Source organism: Lagopus leucura, unplaced genomic scaffold, assembly GCF_019238085.1.
Source record: "Lagopus leucura isolate 7727_CA_CO unplaced genomic scaffold, USGS_WTPT01 Super-Scaffold_73, whole genome shotgun sequence".
NCBI lineage: Eukaryota > Metazoa > Chordata > Aves > Galliformes > Phasianidae > Lagopus > Lagopus leucura.
The window spans coordinates 40,754,592-40,776,327 of record NW_024962252.1 but is presented as its reverse complement, the minus strand read 5'-3'; the positions used below and the strand labels follow the sequence as shown (position 1 = coordinate 40,776,327).

Sequence of the window (21,736 nt, the reverse complement as noted above, 5' to 3'; positions counted from 1 at the left end):
GGAAGGTTGGGATGCCCTCGCACAAAGGCATCGACGCCCCTTCAAGCCAGGCTTTTATCAATGAGCAGGCCAGATTCCAGGCACTGCTTGCCTGTTGCCTAGCAGAGAGGCACTCATTGAGGATCTGCTTACAGTTTATGTGCCACAAAAGAGGGGAAAGAAGACTGCCCCACAAAACTCACAGCATCCGGGTGGGCAGAGATGCAGACATGCTGCTCTCATGTACCTTCCCTTGCCCACAAAGCACAGTGCTGCTCAAACAGCTAGACAGTAGCATCCCATAATGATATAACAAACTTCAGATCTGTGTGCATATCATTCATTATCGCCATTAATAACTCTAAACTCACAGCTTTGATAAAGAGTTCAGTGTCACTGAGATCAAGAGACAGAGGATCTCAGATAGTCCTCGTCTTCCTCCCACCAGCACAGAGCGAGTTTCTCCATGTAGTCTCTGAAGGGCTTTCTGAGATATACTTCAAAAGATCTCTCTTCTTCCATGAAAGATTGGTCTACCTTCCTTACAGGCATCTCTATCAGGTCCTGCTTTCTGTTACCCAGCTTTTGTATCTGTCCCACTGGTCCTAATTAAGTATTTTTTGAGCTGTCCCAAACATCTTCTGCTACAGCACAGAAAATAAGCATAACATTCACATCTTGTCTCTTAAAAATAAAAATGAGGGGTACAGTTAGCTTAACTAGTACATGTTCTCTCACATCCTTCAGCTTTTCTACTCTAAAATGAACACAACTTCTTTTCTAAGAGCATATTGCAAGGTGACAGAGCTAGGACAGTAAAAGATAGTATCACAAAAACTTACAGTAAACTTAGCAAAAGAAAATGTGACTTAAAAAAATGTTAGTGAGCTTTTCAGGCATAAATAATCTCAGGAGAGTGCACATTGCTTTCAATTCATTTTGGGGCTAATTTTTATTCTAAATCAGACAGCAAAATTCAACTTACCACATGGAGAAGAGATGTTTTACTTTGGAAGTTAGTGAATCTTGTAGCTTTACTACTACAACCCAGGATGAGCAGGCAGGTTTCGTGTTGGAGTTGGTATATCTTCAAAAAATGCCGTATCACCTTGCATCGTTACTAAAATATTTAAGAATTATATTCTTTCTGAATTTCTTTATTTCATTCAGAAACTTCACAGCATGTTACTATTGATTTTTTTAAAATTTCTATACGGCCAAATTCCATATTTTTTACAAGTACACACTTGCTTTTTTATCAGACACTACGGTGATCTTCATTTTCTGTATGCTGAAGTCAACCTCTTTTAAATATTTAATGCTGAAATTTCAGGTTCATTAACTGCAGTTAACACTATGTTGTTAACAGTTTAGTCTTTATATAATTAACACTGTTTGCTATTTAGTACCCTGAAATCTAAATCTTGATCTTTTTTGCACGTCTGTTAGGTTTTCATATCAAAGCAAAGCCATTGCATTTGGGCTATTCTGCCTCTGACAGGGGGAAAATCTGTGTTCCCCTGCTTAAGCCATAAAGATACCAGTGCCCCAGAAACATAGAAGTAAGATACTAGAAAGAGATTTTGCTAAATTAAGGAGAATGTGGACATGCTGGAAGGACATGAGCTGCAAAATATGCAGAGAAATGGACTTACAGCCAAGTTTGGATCTGAGGCTGGACAGAAGGCTTCTGTCCAGTCTTGTTATTACTGATTTCAGGTCACCTTTAAGATAAAAAAGCTTTCAGAAGTACTGTGTTCATCATATAGTATATCATCTCTCAATTTTGCCTCTATCAAATAGGTGCAATTTTTTTTAGAGGTACGTAGAAGGCCACTCTTATCATGGCAAGCAATCCCAAGGAAATCGAAAAAAAGACAACAGAGATGTCAACTGAACTGCTTCTCCTTTTTATATATATATATCTATGTATTCTTCTTTTTTGAGCCACGTGCACTTCTGTGGTCAGTTACAGCAGTAAATATTTTAGATGTAATGCTGGAATACCTACACAGCCGAACTCAGTGTTAATTTAAAGAGTTGTAACAGCCAAGAGATAATTGTATACAATCAAGCCTCACAAGTAAATGAGGAAGCAGCTTACTTACAGAGACTATTTTGCTGGCAAGAAAGAAAATACTATTAAAATGAAACTAACAAAGCCAGTATTATAAATAATTCAACAACTTCCCAAGTACATCAGAGTTTTATGTTTTCTTGAGCTGCAGTGAGAGATGGAAGACTCTTCCACACTCCTGACAGCCTGCAAAGCCTCTTCTTCTCCTTCACTATAGTTACTACTTTCCCTTGTCAGCCTAGAAGTACAGTAAAAATTAGAAGCATTTACAAAGATCTTTCCTGTTTTTTTTTTCATTAAATACCCAGTGCTCCTGATGTAAGGATAAAGTTTTTATCCACAGGGGAAAATTAGAAGCAAATCAGGTAAATGCCTTGTTCAAGAAGCAGGGGTTGAACATCAGATCACAGTTAAAACTAAAGAGGCTTTGTTCTACATTCATATCACTATTTTGTAATTATCCCACCACTTCAGCACTAGTGTTGGCAGCTAAAAATAACCTAATGAGGATATACGTGAAGTTGGTCAAAGGGAGGTACAAGTGCCCTGATCACTTCAGAGCTGACTAGAAGTTAAAGCATATTGTCACACTGAATAATCTCCACTGAAGAAATCAAGTCAAATTTTAATGTTTTTATTTATTCAAATCAGGCATGCTGCTACTGTGGGGCATGCTAATCAGTTACATTAAAGCTACTGCTTCTCATTGCTGCTCCTTGAAGCTTCTTCGAGTGTGCAGACACTCCATACTCCACAAGAACAGATACCTCCACAAGAACACACAAAAGTCATGGCAGGGCATGCAGGCTAGCAATTCCTCCTAGCAGGCACCAAAAGCAGCTGTTATTTTAGTCTCAAAACCCTGAGCTCCTTCCTCCAAGAGACCTGAACATTTGACCCTCACTTAAGAATATTTTCTCTCCAGAAAGAACAAGAAGAGATGGCCAAGCTGGGGAAAGAAATCAGGCAATGCTGTGAGGGGAAAAGGCAACCACACTGGAGAGTGAAGAAAAAGGACAACTGTCTGCTACTTCACCAAAACCGACCACTGAAAGGAGAAAAATAAGATAAAATTGATTATCAGCACCCAGACAGCAAGGTCTCTGTTCCAGGCCCCTACCAGTCACTGTCAGCAGTGCCTCTGGGACCTAGAAGAGTTTCACCTAAGCAAATCCCCAAGAATCTGGTCCATGACTTCTACACAGAGAGGTACTGGCAATGCCACAGGTGGAAAAAAATTAAAGTTTTCTGGATTTCTGTAATATAAAGGATGACTGATAATTATGACGTTACACAACACCAGAACCCATGTAACACACATATTCAAGGCAAGTGCCCAGGTACCCACAACTGACGAATATTTTCAGTGAAGCAAAGTGCATCTTAGTATTTCATTCCATTAAATAAACAACCACACAGCATTGTATTGAAAAGAAAAGATTAGTATCAAGTTTCTTGGGAAGAACAGGGCAAGAGAATATGGTCTGATAACTCTGACAGCATCATGGATAGCCACGTCTGGGTTCAGAAGCACCCTGAATGAAAAACTGCTGTAAGCCTGGCAGAAACTTAAACCTGAACTGTCTCTTATCCCTTTTCACACCTCTCAAACCAAGACAGAGGCCTATCTATGAAAGGCACAACTCCAGAAGACGTTATCTTTTGTGAATACCTCCAGCTCTGTGGGTACCTTCCCTGGAACCTGATGAGATGCATCCAAGAAGCCTGAGGAAACTGGCAGATGAAGTTTCTAACCTACAATTCGTCATACCAGAGAAGCTGGGGCAGTCCACTGAAAACTCCCACTGACAGGAAAAGGGGAAACTTGACTCCCATTTTTAAAAAGGGAATAAAGGAAGACCCAAGAAACTGCAGGCTGATCAATCTCACTTCTGTGCCTAGCAAGATCATGGAGCATATCCTCCTGGAAACTTTGCTAAGGTATTTGGAAAACAAAGGGGTGATAGGTGACAGTCAGCATGGCTTCATTAAGGGCAAGTCTTGCACACCAAATTTGGTGGCCTTTCATGAGGAGGTTACAGCACTGATGGATAGGGGATATTATTTACAGGGACTTGTGCAAAGTGCTTGACACCATTTCACACGACATCCTTGCCCCTAAATCAGAGAGGTGTGGATATGACAGATAGACCACTTGGCAGATAAGGAATTGAAGAATTAATTAAAGAATTAAAGAAATCAAACACTCTGAAAGTTGCAGATATAAGGAAGAAGTTCTTCACTACAAGGGTTCTGGATACTAGAACAGGTTGCCCAAAGAAGCTGTGGATACCCCATGGGACCCTGGGCAGCCTGATCTATCAAGAAGTGTCCCCAACCATGGCAAGGGTTGAAACCAAATGGTCTTTAATGCCCCTTCCAACCTGAAGCATTCTATGACTATTAACAAGGAGAAGAGATTGTGTCAAAATTGCATTTGTTTCAGGGTCTTTCAAGCACCGCCACTGACCAATAACAATCTAAATCTGGAAAAGTACTTGCATGGAACCCTTGAATAGTAAAGTGGGAAGGAGGAAAGATGAAAAGGAGAATGCTTTTTAGTTGACTGGCTCTTGTTCTTCCATACAGGACAGTTGATCTTGCAGAGATATGAACTGAATAAAGACCTCTGTCTGCTCTCCTCAGTCATTTTGCCCATTTTCAGTTTAAAACTCTTCCTCATTATGATAAGCAGCAGCATCCACAAAACACTTTTCCTGTGTCTGAGAAGCGGGAATAAAGTGATCACCCAAAATAGAATATACAGCATGCATCTGTGTGCACAAATGCATATGTAGCAACATAACATTTGTTAAATAACACTGGTCTGAATTGTGCCAATCCCATTATTTAAGGCCAAGAGAGCGTTGTTCATTTGCTAATTTATCCCTTTAAACATATTTCTCTTTGTATTTTTGCTTGTTTGGTTGGCTTTGTTTTTTGCTTTTTTCCTCCTGTGAAGTAAAATTAAAGGTCGGAGAGACTTTAATACCATCAAGAAAAAACTTCTCATACATCTAGACAGATTTTGCAACTATTTTATTAATGCATGGTAGAAATGAAGGCTCCCTTTCAAAATAACAGTTCTTCAACCTACAGAGAGACTTTTAAAAAGAAGTTTTGCTCACACCTGCAGATTTCTGGAGTTGTCATTACATAGTAAAGGCCCCCCAATTCTGTACTGTTACCTACTCAAACAGACACAGTATGGTCCTACTGTAGCTGGTTTTAATTTCCACTGCCGTTACATTAATAGACACAAACAGCACAGTAATTCCCACTCGTTCTTTTCAAGGCGCAAAGAAACGCAACCCTCATCGGCATTGACTGTTTGCTGTAAGCTTTCCCATACCAAAAACATCCATGCAGACCCCTCGGAGACTGCGCTTGTTCCATTCCCCAGGCACGCAGCGCTCCCGGCCGCCTGAAGATTACCCGCACAAACATGGCACCCACCACATCCCTGTATATTTCGCAGTTGTTCACAAAAGTTCCTTTTGTCTCGGTGCAGAGGCTGGCTAACCCGCACTGCACCTCGAGGGGAAAGCCGCGGCAGGGCGAAGCTGATCCGGCTGCGCGTACCAAGTCCGTTCTGGCTTTTTTCACAAGTAGAAATATAAGGAGGAGGAAAAAAAGAAAAAAACCAACTCCTTCCAATCTTTTGGGTTAAAATTAAACACAAAGGTGCCTGAGGGGCAGCTTTAACTAGTGTTCTGGGCAATTTACAGGGTTTGTATTCAGCGCTGGTCCTTAAAAGAGGCGATTAATTGCTATGGCAACCGAAGCATCACATGAGGCGCACTCGCTCCGTAATACAGTGCCTGCAGTGTGCCCGCTCACCCAAACACGCATCTCAACAGGGTGACAAACTCCTCAAGGGTCCGCATTGTTTGGCCGCAATTAATCCTTCATAATAGACCCTCTTCATTTGGGATAGGGGACTCTGTCCACCTTTCTCCTTCCTTTAGCAGGAAATATTGCAACTACGTTTCTTCCGTGTTTTGGAGTGCAGCTGTATGTACTGGGAGAAGGAAGCAGGAAATGTTGGATATGCAGGATACAAAACCGTGGGAACATACACACTGGGATCCAAGTAGGAGTTCATTGTAATAATCTATGAATTAATCTTCCACCTTTACTGCTATTGTATTTCCTTCACTCATTTAATGGGTCCTTCATATGAACCAGATGCCTCATCTCTCAGTACATCATCACAGCATTTGCAAAAACACCTCATGTTTCTGCTATATCCACTCCTGCAAGCTAGTCCACTTTAAGGCACCTGGCAACCTCTGCCTGCCTGAAACCAGAGCAGAGCCACAGCCATTAGCCAAAAGCAAGAAACAGCTTATTTCTATGTCACAGAAGCATACTTAGATACAAAGAGACAAAACGAGAAAGACTTTTGCTATGTTTCATCCCTCTGCTCCCAAAACTGGGATTCACACACCAACAGAACTGACCAGATACCTCTCCAGCTTGCTCCCTCATTTTCCCATCAAACCACAAACTGCTTTTTGTGTGTGTGTATGCCTTTGGGTTTTTTTTTTTTTTTTTTTTGTTTGTTTATTTATTGTTAGTTTTTAAATCAACTGGGCCCATAGTCTCACTAACAGAGAGATCTTCTCAGTCCATGCATGATAATTCAAATTGCCTCTGGGACATACAATTTTTTTGCCCTCCCTATCAATCAGATACCAACCTGGACTGGACTGGATTTAATTACAAGCTGTTAAATTTTTAACTAAGAGCAATACTAATACTACTACTTTTGGGCTTCCCCAAAACAGGACCAGTCCCAGCAAAAAGTCTGAGTTCCTGCTGGACAATAACCCAAAAGACAAAGAGGGAACACAGAATAAAATTAGGTTGGAAATAGATGATCTTAAACGTCCGCTCCTACCTAAGCCATTCTACTCTATGATTCTAACTTGAAAAATTCCTGTGTTAGAACACAGGCCAAAGCAGAAAGGAAAACATTACAGCTACGTTTTCAGTACCATTACAAAAAAAAAAAAAAAAATACTGTTGTTAATTGTTAATACAATTAGCTCTGTAAGAAATGACACAAGCAGTTCTTCACAGGAACTGAAATGAAACTCTTATCCCAAGTCATACGAATGAAACCTACTGAAATTCCACTCCAGGGATCAAAGAATGGCCATCCACCACCAGGAACAAATATAATTTACTAAGAAACTCAAGCACAACCTCGTAAAAATTGATAGATTGCAATGTTCCAATTTTTAAGAAGTCACAACTGAAGAGGCCTTAAGGCTTGATCAGTAATTGCTATCCTTACCTTCATTTTTTTCAGTAGGGTCAGAACGAAGAACTGAGTAATGCATATGTTTCTTACTTGGACATGTTAATCCTTTACTTCTCTTCAGGAACAGCATACAAGCCTACAGTTTTATACCTATTATTTTTGACAAGATCAGTTTTCATCCTTAGCTCTTCTTGCCTGTGCTTGCCTGTGTGTTTGGTGCTCCAAACACAACAGCTTTACCTGTGCAGTGATAGAGAGGAATGGTGCAGCAATACTTTCCACGGCAATACTGACAAGTGAAATTATAACAGCATACTAGGACACAGGATGGATTCAGGAAAAGGGAGTAATAAAGAAACACTTGCAGCAAGTTGTCTTCAGAGTTGGTGTGATCTGTATTCCCAGAAGAAGTGCTGCTGTGACTGCTCCCAAAGGTAAGCAAATTGGTGGATGTTCTGTTCTTAAAAAATTGTTTCTGTAACTTAAGCCATGGGACTCCTGATAAGATCATTCTGTCAGAGGAAAGGTTTTGGGAAAGAAAGCACATGGTTGTTGGCTCTGGGGAGCAACAGAAGAGAAACAGAGGCCAGAGAGCAACAACAGGCCCCCTAAGTCACATCAGCTAAACACAAATAGCTATTCACAGAGCTCAGTATAGAAGAATGCTATAATACAGTGCATGCCATTACAGCAAATGGGATAAACCAGTTCTGCAGCCACTGATCACTTGTTATTTTTTCTAATCAGCAGCAGGAGAGAAATTACTGCATACATTTCCAGAGAGATGAAAGTGAGTCATAAATTACAGAATCACAGAATAGGGGCTGGAAGGGACCTCTGGAGATCATCTAGTCCAAACCCCTGGTAAAGCAGGTTCTCTACAGTAGGTCACACAGGAAAGTGTCTAGTTGAGTTTTTAATCTCTCCAGAGAAGGAGACTCCAAAGAAGGTAGTTTGTTTCAAGGCTCTGACACCTTCAAAGTTAAAAGCTTTTTTCTCATTTTTATAGCGGCTTCCTATGTTCCAGATTGTGTCCATTGCCCTTTGTTCTGTCACTGTGCATTTTTGAAAAAATCCTGGCCAAACCATTTGACTCTTACCCCTTAGCGATTTATAAACAGTTAAAAGATCCCCTCTCAGTCTTCTCCAGGCTGAATAGCCCCAGGCATCTCAGCCTTTCCTCAAAACGGAGATGCTCTAAGCCTCTCATTATCTCTCTAGCCCTCTGCTAGGCTCTCTCTAGAAGATCTGTTTTTTTTTGAACTAGAGATTTCAGAACTGGACACAGTACTCCAAATGTGGCTCCAAAGGGCAGCGTACAGGAGGAAGATCACCTCCCTCAATCTACTGGCTATGCTTTTTTTAATGCGCCCTAGAATACCATTGCCTTCTTGGCCACAAAGGCACACTGCTGGCTCATGGCCAGTTTATTGTCCACCAAGACACCCAAGTCCTTCTCCACAGATCTCCTTTCCAGCCCTTTGCCTGTACTGACACATGCAGTTATTGCTCTTCAGGTGTAGGACTCTACACTTGCCCTTGTTGCAACTCAAAGTTCCTCTGTTCGTCCAAGTCTCCACTCTATCCAGGTCCCAATGAATGACAGCACAGCCTTCTGGTGTCTCAGCCACTCCTCCCAGCTTTGTATCATCAGCAAACTTGCTGAGTGTGCATTCTATCCCTTCATCCAGGCCACTGATGAGGAAATTGAATAAAACTGGAATCAGTACCAATCCCTAGAGAATACCACTAGCTACAGGCCTCCAGCTAGACTCTGTACCACTGATCACAACCCTCTGAGCTCTGCCAGTCAACCAATTCTCAATCCACCTCAATGTCCACTTGTCTATCTCACACTTCCTAAGCTTACCTACAAAAATGTTAATGGGAGGCAGTGTCAAATGCCTTGCTGAAGTCAAGATACAGAACTTCCACTGCTCTCCCTTCATCTACCCAGCTGATCATGACATCACAGAAGGCTACCAGGTTGGCTGAGCATGATTTCCCTCTGGTGAATCCATGTTGACTACTCCTAATAACCTTCTTTTCTTCCACTTGCTTGGAGATAACATCCAGAATACACTGTTCCATCTTCTTCCCAAGGATAGAGACGAGGTTCACTGCTTTCACTTCTGCTAGCTCCCTCAGCGCTAGTAGGTGCTTCCCATCATATGGAGACCATGGATCTGTGTGCATCAAGTATGCTCAGACGATTTCTGACCAGATCCCTCTTTGGCCAAGGAGAAATCCTCTATTCCCCAGACTATCCCTTATTTGTGGGGTCTAGTGTTCCCCACACATCTGCATTTCTTTTACCATGAAAAATAATATCAGGGATAAGACTCCCTTTCCATCCTCTGGCAATGGGAAAATGTTTAGTACATTTACATTAACTTCTGCATAAGTTCACATCCTCACTGATATCATTCCTGACTGCAAAAATAAAAGATGTAACAAGGATGGCTGAACAGATATCTCTGTGTAGTGCTGTTCATAGCCATCAGCACACCTTGTTCTCTCAGCCCCATCCAGGTTCATTCTATACATGTCGAGCCTTGCTCTATTTCTTCTATTTCTGTACAAACACTTGGCTTCCTCCTCTCCAGTTGCTCTTTCCTCCAACCCCTGATTTAAGGGATGGAACATCTCTATGGTTGAGAAAGCTGGGATTGTTCAGCCTGGAAGAAGAGAAAGTTCTGGGGAGATCTGCTAGAGGTCTTTCAGTATTTAAAGGGGTGGGGGGAGGTATAAAAAAGAAGGGAGAGAATCTAATGAGGTCTATTGTGTTAGGTCAAGGGGAAATTATTTCGAACTACTAGAGGGGAGATTTAGACTAAATATAAGAAAAACAGTAAAAACAGTGAAGCACTAGAAGAGGTTGCCCAGAGAAGTGGTAGATGCCCAGTCCCTATGGACATTCAAGATTCAAGGCTTAGTGGAAGTAGTCAGAGTAGCAGTAAATACACAGAGGTGAGACCTCCCCGTGGCAGTTCAAGAGACTGTCACTTAAGAGCAAGCTCATCCCTCACCATGACAGGTTGGCAGGAATCTTCCCATCTGGTAACTTACCACCCCTCCCAACAAATTCTGACTGGTTGCTTGGGAGTAGGCCATCAAGAAATTAAGTGGTGTCTTTTTGCCATCCTAGCTTTCTACAGTCTCCTGTGAAATCAAATCAATACATGTATGTACACTACTCATATAAAGCCATATACTTGCACTGCAGGTACTGCACACAACAGCGGAAAGGTGCCACTCTCAGGAAGGACCGCAGGTTCAGCTCCATCTTGTGACTCCTTCCCAGCCAGCAGAGGTCTGCAAGCAGCACAATGCACTGCATGGCAAGCTTCTGCTGGGACCAACTTCTTATCAAATGGTTGGGAAGAGGCAGGGCAAGAGAGGCAAGAGGCTGAGAGTGTGCAGCTGGAAGAGGAGCAGGGAGCATGACACACTGTGACAGCCCCAGCTGGTGCTGGCTAATGTGTGCCAGGCTGGGCTTCTTTGCACGCCCTAACTTTGTTCTCTGTCAGGAGACTGCTCAGGAGCACTGGCTGCCTCTGAGAAGCCACCTCTTTACCTCCCAAAGCCTCCACAGGCCACATGCATGGGTCATTTTGTTTCCTAGCCAAAGTTTGCCTATAAAGTGTCAGAGATGCACAATGGGAACTGCAGCTTAGCTGCTTCTGAATGCTCTGGAACACCTACTCTGTATTTTATAGCACTCTACAATATTTTAGAAGCATTAACTAATCAAAAACTCTTCCAGGTAGTTAAATTTAAGTATCCTCATTTTACAGATGCTGAACCAGACCCAGAGAGGTTGAAAGATTTGACCAAGGCAGAAAAAAAAAAAAAAAAAAAAAAAAAAAAAAATTGGTGGCTAATTCTGGATGGTAAATCAGCAGCTGCTGTATGTAGCTTTTCACTGAGTCTCTCAGAAGGCAGGATTTCCCTTCAGGACCTGATGCAACATTTCCTGGAAGTAGAAAAGACAAAAGCCCACCTCTTCCTGCCCATCCATGCAAACAGCTGGCTAAGCTGCTTTTTGCTACCAGCTCTCCACCACCTTTTGGTCAAATGCAGTCAACATGATGCAAATCATTACACTCTACCTTCAGTCCCAACTTCCACAGTATCTGCGGGCATAAGGCATCACCCAAGCTTTCTAATTCCAACACCATCATACTTCCACCTGCATCATACATATTTAGGGTATTTTTCCCCTCTCTGTTTCCCATCTGAGATTGGAACTGCGGAAACAACCAAAAAAGAAAATAAACAATATTCTTTCCCTTCTTGCCTTGTATGAGTTATTTATTTGGGCCAGCCTCTGCAAAACTGTACGCTGCTGCTTCTCATACAAGCACCACTGGTCCTGAAAAACAAATGCACACAGGGCTGCTCCTCAAAGGAAAACATGTAAATATAGGATCCTTGACAGGCAACTATGTTGCAAGTTCAATTTGTATCTTTGTTTCCTCTCTCACTTTGGACCTGCTGTGCAGAAAGGCAGCCAAAAGGCATCTCAAAGATTAGGTCTGGCCTCAGAACCCAGACCTTTCAAACGCAAGTTCCCGAATATTCCCCACTGAGCAGAATACCGTCATGAGTTTGCTAGTGCTTGATGCATGGTATTTTGCTAAAACAGAGCCCACAAACATGTGAAGAAAAATAATAAATCATTGGATTAAGAAAAAAAGACAAATTTGAAACTGTCAGATAGTGTGTATGCTTCAGAATAAACTGCTGCTAAATACTCTCAAGTGTAACAGTATTCTGGATGTAGAAAGACCATTTACAAATGTGAAAAGAAACTGGTATTGATTCTGTGAGCACGTCTCAATACATCTATAGGTTGTAAAAGTATGGGAATAAATCTAATGCATTAATCTAGCTGAGTAATAATAAGTTCTATTAACATGGTAATAGTTACCAAATCAATAAGAATGAACACTTTCAGACATCAAATTTAACAGAAACCATTCTGTGAGCTAGAATATGCTAGAATTTGTTCTATTATTATTTGTAACAGGATGTTAAATCAGTTACCTTTTGTAATTCATCTCAAAAGATCTCACTTGCTTTCCCACACAGGCATGCAGCCCTTTTTCCAAGTAAATTATTAGGGAATTACTTAATGTCTTTAACATGGGCAATCTCTTTAGAGCAGAAGAAACTGAATCCCAGAGACTTTTCTTGGAAATGCAACATAATTCTTCCAGTTCTATCAACCTTCCTATGACCACACTCACTTTGCATTCAAGTGATTGGGCAGACTGGCCATTCTACCACTTGTCTGTTGTTTTGGTAGGCTGTTCACCTTTTTGGTTAAATAACAGAAAATCTGAATTTTCCTTTTCAATACCAGGGAATGGTACTTTCATACACTTTCTACAACTATCACACCACCATGACTTCCTGCTTCTAGACCCCTAAGAGTCTACACCTGCATTCCACTGTATCTCTTCAAAGATTTGGCATGCTGGACTCAAAAAACACTTAACTATACTGTCTAAGAGAAATAAAAGAAAAATGCTGTTGAGTGCTAACTGGAAGCAAGGCAGTTTTGGTAGAAGAACCTCAAAAAGAGGCAAAAGAGCAAGGTCTCCAGGGCCACACACAGATTTTGTCCACTACTGGAAGAACTGGACTTCTGCAAATTGAAATTCCTGAAAAACACCTGTTTTTTCTACAAAGCATCCCCAGCAGTATGTATGTGTCAGGAATTTTCCTGCAATGCTCAGGTAGATCAAGCAGGAAAAGGATGCACTCCAATCTGACCTCTTCTATTTGCCATTACCGATGAGGTAATTCACAGAAGACAGAGAGACAAACTTCTTGTAGAAGGATAAGCTAACAAGCAGCCAACCTGAAAACACAGAAGAGAGGTCCACCTGAAAGCATTACATCCCACGTCACAAGGCTGTACAGAAAAACTGCTTTGCAGATGGTAGATTTCCCTATCAAGTTAGATGGACTGTCAGCTTTTTCTGCCTGACAGTACTTAAACCTCATTCCTAGACTGCTGAAAATTGTATCTACAATATTAAAATTTTATTTCCTTCAAGTATCAAATCCCATAACCATTAAAATATTTTCCAGCTCCATGCTCAGCTTTTCACAGCCTACTTGGTATTTGCTGTCCTTGCTCACTTTGAGTCTACCCAGGACAGTCCATACAGATCTGAATACACTGGCAGTGGGGAGTTAAAAAGCATAATCTAAAGCATATTGTGCCTGTAGCAGAGAGAGAAAAGGAGAAGCAACACTTGGTCTGTTTCATTATGACTCTCAGCTTCTAGTAAGAAGAGATTTCAGGAGGTAAATGGCCCAAATCAGGCTACAGAAGCCATGGTAAACACAGAGATGCTTAAATTCCCCAAAATATCTGGGCTTAGAATAATCACAGCATAATTCATTTAATTTTATCAAGTATTTTCCAGCACTTATCATCCCAAGGCTAGGGACAGCATAGAGCCACTGCATCCTAAGACAGCAGCAGTAGCACCTAGGTGGGTAATCTAGATGGATCCAAATCTGGGTAAAGAACAGAAAGCATACAGCTGTGTACGGCTTATTCCTTATCCCTCCCGGAGCACTGGGCCATGGCCAGTCCAAGATTAACCTCATGCCTCCTGTCTGTGATTCACATCCCTGAAGCTACTCTTTGAGTAAGACTGCTACCTCCTTTAATCAAATACAGGCAGATATCTGCCCCACTTTCATCTTGTAGCCACAAACTCCTTCAGCCCACAAACTCTCTTTCTGGCTTAAAGAACTTGAGCTGGCAGTTCTGAGTCCAGTAGCACATAAGGGATTGGAATTTAATTGTTAGGCAGGAGAGAGACAGCAGTGGAGCAGCAGAGCTCACTGTTGAAATCCTTCCCCCGAAATGAGCTGAATGAAGAGTCACCCAAGCAGGGAGCACAACCCAGGTACCTGCCCTCACCACTGGCAGCTGCACACCAACCATGTGCAAGATGAGACAAAGTCATGAGAATGAATGTGGCACAGAGACAGCACTATTTTGAAATGCATGCAGCCTCATAAAATGTTGTAAAGCAGGCTCCTGGACACGCAGCAACATTTTCTTTGACAAAAGAGGGCCAGAGAGGGCTAAGTAAACTGAAGATCATCACTATAAATGCTTCAGATTTTGTTTTTGTTCTGTCATCAGCTAATACTGGCTTACAGGTTGCAGTTAACGTTACGGCTCTGGAGGTAACAATTATTGTCTTGCTACTGGACAAAAATTACCTCATTTATCTGTATTAAAGATGCAGCAATCTGTTTCAAGCATAGAGTGCTTTGTAAATGAACACCTTGAAGCCTGAAATGCCTAGGGAGATGAGCCGGGCAAAAAGCCCCTATTGGTTCCAAACTTTTAAACATTAAAACTTTTCCCATTTTGTGCTAGGAAAAGACCCTTCATCCAAAGTGAGCTTCACCATTCAGGTGTCCACAGCAACCCTCAGGGATGAGGAAAAATGGAGTTAAACCTGGTATCTCGCGTAAGGATTCCCATCACCAGACTACCATGAAGTCTTGCTTGCCCTTTGTCCAAATAATCTAGTCTGGACAAAAGAAACTTCTGTGCACATGCAGTCATGAGAAAATATCATCCTTCTTTCCCAGGTTTCAACTCATTTACATTGCATAAAAAATTATAGCTGAAGAGAGGACTCTCCATCCAGACCTTAAGCTCCTGTGCATCACCATGCACTGCCTCAGCTCAGACCTGTCCAAATATGGAACATGGCCTCCCACATCTCTACAGGAAAAGCCAGACTAAGAAACCGACTCTCACACTAGCAAGAAACTGAACTTAAAGGCTGAGATGACTGCCCCTGCCACAAACAGAAGGCTGGCTTAGTAAGTGCCACTGTATTTTACAGTGGAATTGTGTCATTTGAGAATGGGTCTTTACAGTGAACTCCAGCATCATGCTCCCAGTGCTGGAAATCTTTTGGTGCCTCTGAGAAAAAATGATGGAAGAGGATATGTATTGAAACAATGCTTTCTTAAAGCATGAGAGAAAACTAAGTCAGAGAAAGCTGAAAGATAAGCTTCAAAACAACAACAACAAAAAAAAGTCCTGAAGGGACAGATGACAGACATAAATAAGCACAGACAGGTAGATCAGGTGGTTCACTACATGAATTTCACAATCCCCTACACTTACACACATTACAGTCATAACGATTTATGAGTCCCTATACAACTTTTCTTGCAAGAAGTGATTCCAGCTGAGCTCAAGCTCAGCTCCCAAGACTTCGAGCATGGGTTTTCTCATTGTTGGGTTTGAGGGGATGATTTTTTGTGGTTTTTTAAAACTCAGCGTTCTTCAGCAAGTTCATTTTCCTCTGCTTTCTTGGTAATTAGCCCTAATCAGTATTCAAGTGCTGATTTGGAAGGCTATCTGCTGACTTAAAGGAAGAGAACACCTCAGTAATAGCCCCAGTGTTCCCCTCTGCCAGCAGAAACAGTAGCGATAAGGACAGAGACTCCAGCCATCCCAAAGGAGAGGGAGCCACAAAGAACCCTACTGATCACTGCTGGCATCTGGCCTTCCCCTCATTAGCACATTAAAGCTGCTCTGTCCATCCCATAAGAGCCACTCTGTCCATTCCTCCAGCTCTCTCTATGGAGCCATTTACAGCGCCGCTCTTTTGAAACCCCTCTGGTTCAAGAGGCAGTAACCCCTTCCCAAAGCCTGCAGCACAGCCAGTATCAAAAATTCTCACTCACCAACAGGCATCCAGTAAGAACAGACCTTCCGAACGCCGGACGTAGATGGATGAAACTCATGTATTTCACCTTGCCAAATCGCCTCTCCTAAGAAAAGTCTCTTCCCAGTCATCACGGGGGCTTCTGATTTCATTTGAAAGAGTGCTTGTTGCATTCAACCTCCATGCTTCAAACAATTCCCATTTCAGGTCTGGACTGACAAGGCTTGTATCTCGTTAGGCACAAATTTCCAGGAACAAAAGAAAAGCAAAGGGAACAGAGCTGGGGGACATTAACTGTGAAACCATGCTCACACTCTTGGTCTTGTACTTGGACAGACTTCTAGCACCTGCTACAGCAGCATTACTAAAGCTTTATCTTGTCTTCACTCGTAAATCAAAGCATCTTAAAAGTGAGTTGTGGCATGCCAATAAGCATGCATTCACTGAAATAAGTTGTTTGGGGAAGGTGAAAAGCATCATTTCCTCTGATTTCACAGGTATTTCCCTTATGCACCCAAATTATTGGGAACATAGCTAATGCACAGAGGCCTCTTGCTTTCAAAGTGGTTATTACAAATGGACTAATGAGAAACAGAAACACTGGACAACATTTTACTGGTTGGATTTTACAGTGTTCTGCTTTTAAAGGATGCTTTCCAAGGACAGACGTGACCTCCCACCCCCCACCAAAAAGAATAAAAATGACAGGTACAAGAAAGCCAACCTAGCTGCTTTGCCTGTGCTCTGAACTCATTTTCTTTGACTCATTTCAAAATGGTATAAAATTTTTACCTAAAAAGAGAGCTACAGCTGCCTGAATTGGGCTCAGATTTTCTTCTATAGCTACTGTTATTCTGGGCAGACACTGAGAGATATTTGTACTTTTTAAGAACAAAATTCCCCAAGGAAGCCAGCCGTTTTTGGATTGAAGAAGAAAGTGAAGCAACTGAAGGTTATGAATACTCACTCTTTCTGAAATTTCAGAAATAATATATCTGATCTTTGACCTGCTTTTCATTAAGGAAAAAACGCCATGAATTATTTGGTTTGTTCGCTCCCCTGATCAGTCAACTGAAAGATGGTACTATAGGGCAATGAAATATATTGCCTCGATTTCATTTTTTTACTACATAAACTCTACCAGGTTTACTATGTGAATATATACTATAAGAAGAAAAAAATCACTAGGTTATAGCTTTTACAACTTGCAGTGTAATTTAAACAGCTCTCATCTCTAAGGAGTTAGTAGCCGTACAAACAGTTCAAGCTGAACGTTAGTCAGCTACTAGGCCAAGTCCTTCCTGAGCTCCATTACAAAGGATGAACTGGTCCTGCAACATACTAAAACGGCAGAAGTTCTACTCAGACTGTATGTAAACACCTGGGCTTTATGATGAGAAGAATCAATTTGTATCTAAACTACTTTTATTTGCTACATTTTGTTCATTTTGATAATAAAATAAATCACTGCCTAGCTTAATGAATTATATTTATTAGCAGCAATATTTTTTCTTCCGTCTTTTATGAAAGGTAGTGGTAATCAGACCTACACTGGTTTATGCTCAGGGCCAAAATTTATCTGAGAAAGTGAATAAATGGGCAGAGAAGTAAAGGGACTTGCACTGTCCCAAAGAAAGCTCTCAGCATTCCTGAGAGCAGAGAACATACCCACAAAGCCACTGAAAAGGTGACATGGGTCTGAGATTGTGCTCCTGCTATTATCAGACAGCAAACTGATCAGTCTCTAGTACTCTGGTATGATTTGAGGAAACTTTTGAAAACTGCAAAGCACCATTTACAAATAGCAAGAACAAGCATGCAAAGATATCCTGTAGATATGTGTAGGACTACAGAGGTAATGTTCACTTATAAGCAGTTACCTGATTTTAGACACTCATTCAAATAAATAATTTGCAAGAATCCCCCCAGGAGACCATTTAGCAACCTGTTCCCCTGTGATTCAGCAATTTTTCCCTTTTTTCTTGCTTCCTGTTGGAGGTGGGAGGCAACATGGGGCAGGTGAGTCACCACTCATTAGGTGACTTCCACAAGCAGACAGGTTGGTAGAGTCCAATTCTGGCTTCACAGAGGCGGTGCGGAAGAAAGCAAGTAGACAGCCAGAATAATTTCTTCCCTCCCCTTCAACATATCAGGACAGAGTTGGTGAAGGACAGCTGCTGAGTAAATACCACAAGAAAGGCATAGGGCAGCAGGGATTCATAGACCACAGATGTGAGTCATAGGTCCAGGGATGTATTTCTGATATGTAATCACTACAGTTCCCCCTTACTGAAATGTCTATTCAGCCATCCTCTCAGGCTTCAAGGGTAACAGCTTGTTTGAATGTAGCAGAACGTAGTAGGTTCTTCTTACCATTACCACCAGCTCAGAATTGACTTCCAAACTATTCCAGTAAATCCTCCCTGGCATCTCCAGCTCTCCTTGATTCTGGCCCTTCAGTTTTGTTTCACTTTGGTCTTCAGTTCTGGCCAGCATTTGCTCTGATTACTGAATTGCACTTTTGAAGTCGGCCAATGCTGCCCTCCATGAATTACCTCCTTCTCAGGCACTCCTAAGGGGTTCTTCCAGGGTTTCTCTGTTACCTTGGGACCACTGAGCGAACAGGGAGCAGGGACTGGAAGGTGAAGCTAAACGTTTCCATAACTTGAAAAGTAATTTTAAGAGAAGCCTTGGAAGGCACCCAGAACCCAGGTAACTAAACTTCCACTACAAAGCAGGACAGGAACAGCCCTCAGTTTCTGTCAGTGCCTGCCCCATTCTCCCACTTCTTCCCCTCTGACCATAACAATTGCAAATAGGTTTCTGGCGACCCCAGCTGTCCTCAACCTGTTATGCTGTCTGTTAGTCTTAGGAACATCCCCATTAGCAGAAAACAGGAAGGAGCACATTCTCAACTGAAGGAGTCAGTCAGTAACCTTCCACAAACAGTTCTCAAGCAAACAGTACTGACAAAGTACAGGCAGCATGGACAACGTGCTACCAGTAGAACAATACTAACTGCAGAATCCAAAACTTGGTTTGAGCTGGGCTTCTACCCAGAATCAGAATTGTTTGAGCGGGAAGGGACCTCTAAGCCCACCCAGTCCCAGCCCCCTGCTATGGGCAGGGCTTGAACCCCCCCAGCTCAGGCTGCCCAGGGCCCCATCCAAATTGGCCTCAAGTGCCTCCGGGGATGGGGCACCACAGCTTCTCTGGACAGCTGTGCCAGTGCCTCACTGCTCTCCAAGTAAAGAATTTCTTCCTAACACCATGCCTAAGTATTTCCTCTTTCAGTTAAAAACAATTATCCATCCTGCTATTGCTACAGGCCCTAATAACCCTCTTTGTATGTGCAACACAATATTTCTTCCTTTCTCCTTACACGTTTGCATGCTATTGTGTTCATAGAAGATGAAAGTATAAACAGTGTGTCAGGTTTCATTTCACTGTACTGACAGAAATACAGTAGAAAAGCCATGACATTACACAGTGCACAATCCTTACTTCCCTAATTTCTCCTTCTTGAAGGAACCCTCACTCAGGCAAAATTTCCTTTCGCACAGGCTTCGGGATGGGCTAAGGATTTTCTTAAACAAAGAAAAGGCTGCCTTAGTACTCCACAAGAACAAGTTTTCTCCCATGCATTTGGGAAAATTTGCTTCATTACAGATGGGAAAAGCACATGATTGCCAAGAAGTGATGGGGTTGCTGCCCATGGGAGTGCTTCTTGGGACAGTGGGAGGTCTGGGCTGTAAATCGATCAGAACATAGACAAGCTTTCACCATCAGAGCCAATTTTTATCCTTCTCTCCTTTCAAAAAATCTAGATGTCATATTTTCAATAACATATATACGTCAACAAACACCAACCGGACTCACAATATACAGCTGAGAGTCATATCTAATACACACGAGCACGGGAAGTCCTCCAATTCTTTGTGTCAACCCAGAACCCCCAGCCATGCAATGAGGTGGCTCTATGAGATCACCACTATTGCTGTACGAAGACCCTCTCCACACCTTCACCCACCTTCTGTTGCCCCAAGAACTTTCCGTCCCAGCACCACATCCTAAAGCTAGCAGGTGCCTCGGGGCAGCCCTGTGGAAGGATTGCAACGTTCTGCCAGTGCAAAGCACTGGTGGGGTGGCAGTCATGGGACAGAGGAACAGAGCGGGTTGTACTGCATGGGGAGTTGCAAATGTGCACGTATGAGAAAATGTTTGAGTTTGTCCGAGTTCTTGTTTCAACTATTTTTTTAACAAAGGGTAAATATTTCATCCCTCACCGATGCTTCTGAGGTCCGCCTAGAAAGGTAACAGGTAATTAATTGCATATAATTGCACTGATCTGCGAGCAATGAGACAAACTGCCCCAGGTATTTGTAACAAAGACTCCTAGATAAGATAAGATAAACTCTTAATGTTTAAAGCCTGGAAGAATCAGGGAGCTCCATCTCCAGACTCAGTATTTCAGGGAAGAAGAGCTGAGGTTTCCTGAGTAGCTCACCCGTACCCAAAACTAGAGAGGTCACAAAGACATCGCACGGTGCGCGCGCCCCGAGAGGAGGGCTCGCCGGGCAGCAGCGATGGCTCCGGGCGGCCCTTCAGACAGAAGCTCGAGAGCTCCTTCTGGAGAAGCGCAACCGGTTGGGCTCGGATGAACACCGCTCGGCAGTAGCAACTCGCACCTGACCAAGCGCAGCGCAGAAGGAACAATTCGCAAAGAGGAGAGCAGCCAGAGCAGCGGTGCGACGACGGTCCCTGCGTGGCATCCTGCGGTTTCGGTACCCTTATGGTTGCGATGCCCAACAGCACGCACCGACCGCCCGGCTCTCGCGGTCCGCACGCGCTTCTCCCCGGCTGCGCGCTAACGCCGCGCGCCGGCGGCGGCAGTTCCGCGCTCCCTCCGCCCGCTCCCCCGCAGCTCCCTCGGGCACGGCCGCTCTGCCCCGGGACACGCCGCGCCCGGCCCCGGCCCTAGCCTCACCTGTTCAGCACTTTCCTGATCCGCTGGCGCACGCCGTTGGAGGGCGCGGAGATGCCGCTCCTGGCGCCACCGCCCTCGGCCGGCAGGTTCTCGATGGTGGCCACGACATGGTTGGGCTGCGGCGGGAGGTGCGGCGGCGGCGGCGGCTGCGGCGGCGGCGGGTGCCGGGGGTGGCGGTGGCGCTCCGGGGAGAGCATCGCGGCGGGGCTGCGCCTTAGCGGCGATCGGAGAGCATCCCGGCCGGTGCGGCGGGCGCTGCTGCTGCTGCCGCGGCTTCCGGGCAGCGCCGGACCCTCGCCCGCTCCTCCCTCACCGAGCTGCCATGCAGCGAGGGGCGGTCTGCCGCCGCCAGCGAGTGCCGCTCACGCTCTACGGAGCGGCGGCAGTTTGGTGACACTCCTCCCGCCGCCGCCGCCGGCGCCCACACCCCCTCCGCGCAACCGCTCCTTCCCGGCTGCCGCGCCGGCCCGACCCCTTTGTTCCAGCCCGCCGCCGCCCCGCGCGCCCCGGCGCTCCTGTGCAGACCCGCGGCCGCGTGCGGCGGCGCCCGCCCCCGGGAGCGCTGCAGCAGCCTGGCCGCGAGGGGGCGCCGCAGCACTCGGCTCGCGGCTCTCACGCCGCCCTCCGGGTGCCGTCGGCCCGAGGCAGCATGGGGCACGAGGGCTTGGGGCAGGGTCGGATGGGCTCGGGCTTTG

General features: G+C 43.9%; 1 protein-coding gene across 1 annotated transcript in view; it reads right to left on the bottom strand.

Annotated features, from left to right (window-relative positions):
- SLC35F1 (solute carrier family 35 member F1) overlaps positions 1-21,238 on the bottom strand; it is a 232,019-nt gene extending 210,781 nt beyond the window's left edge. Inside the window, exon 1 of the mRNA XM_042895264.1 lies at positions 21,042-21,238. Within this exon, the coding sequence (XP_042751198.1) occupies positions 21,042-21,238 (197 nt within the window). The remainder of the gene's footprint in view (positions 1-21,041) is intronic.
- Between the last annotated feature and the right edge of the window lie 498 nt (positions 21,239-21,736).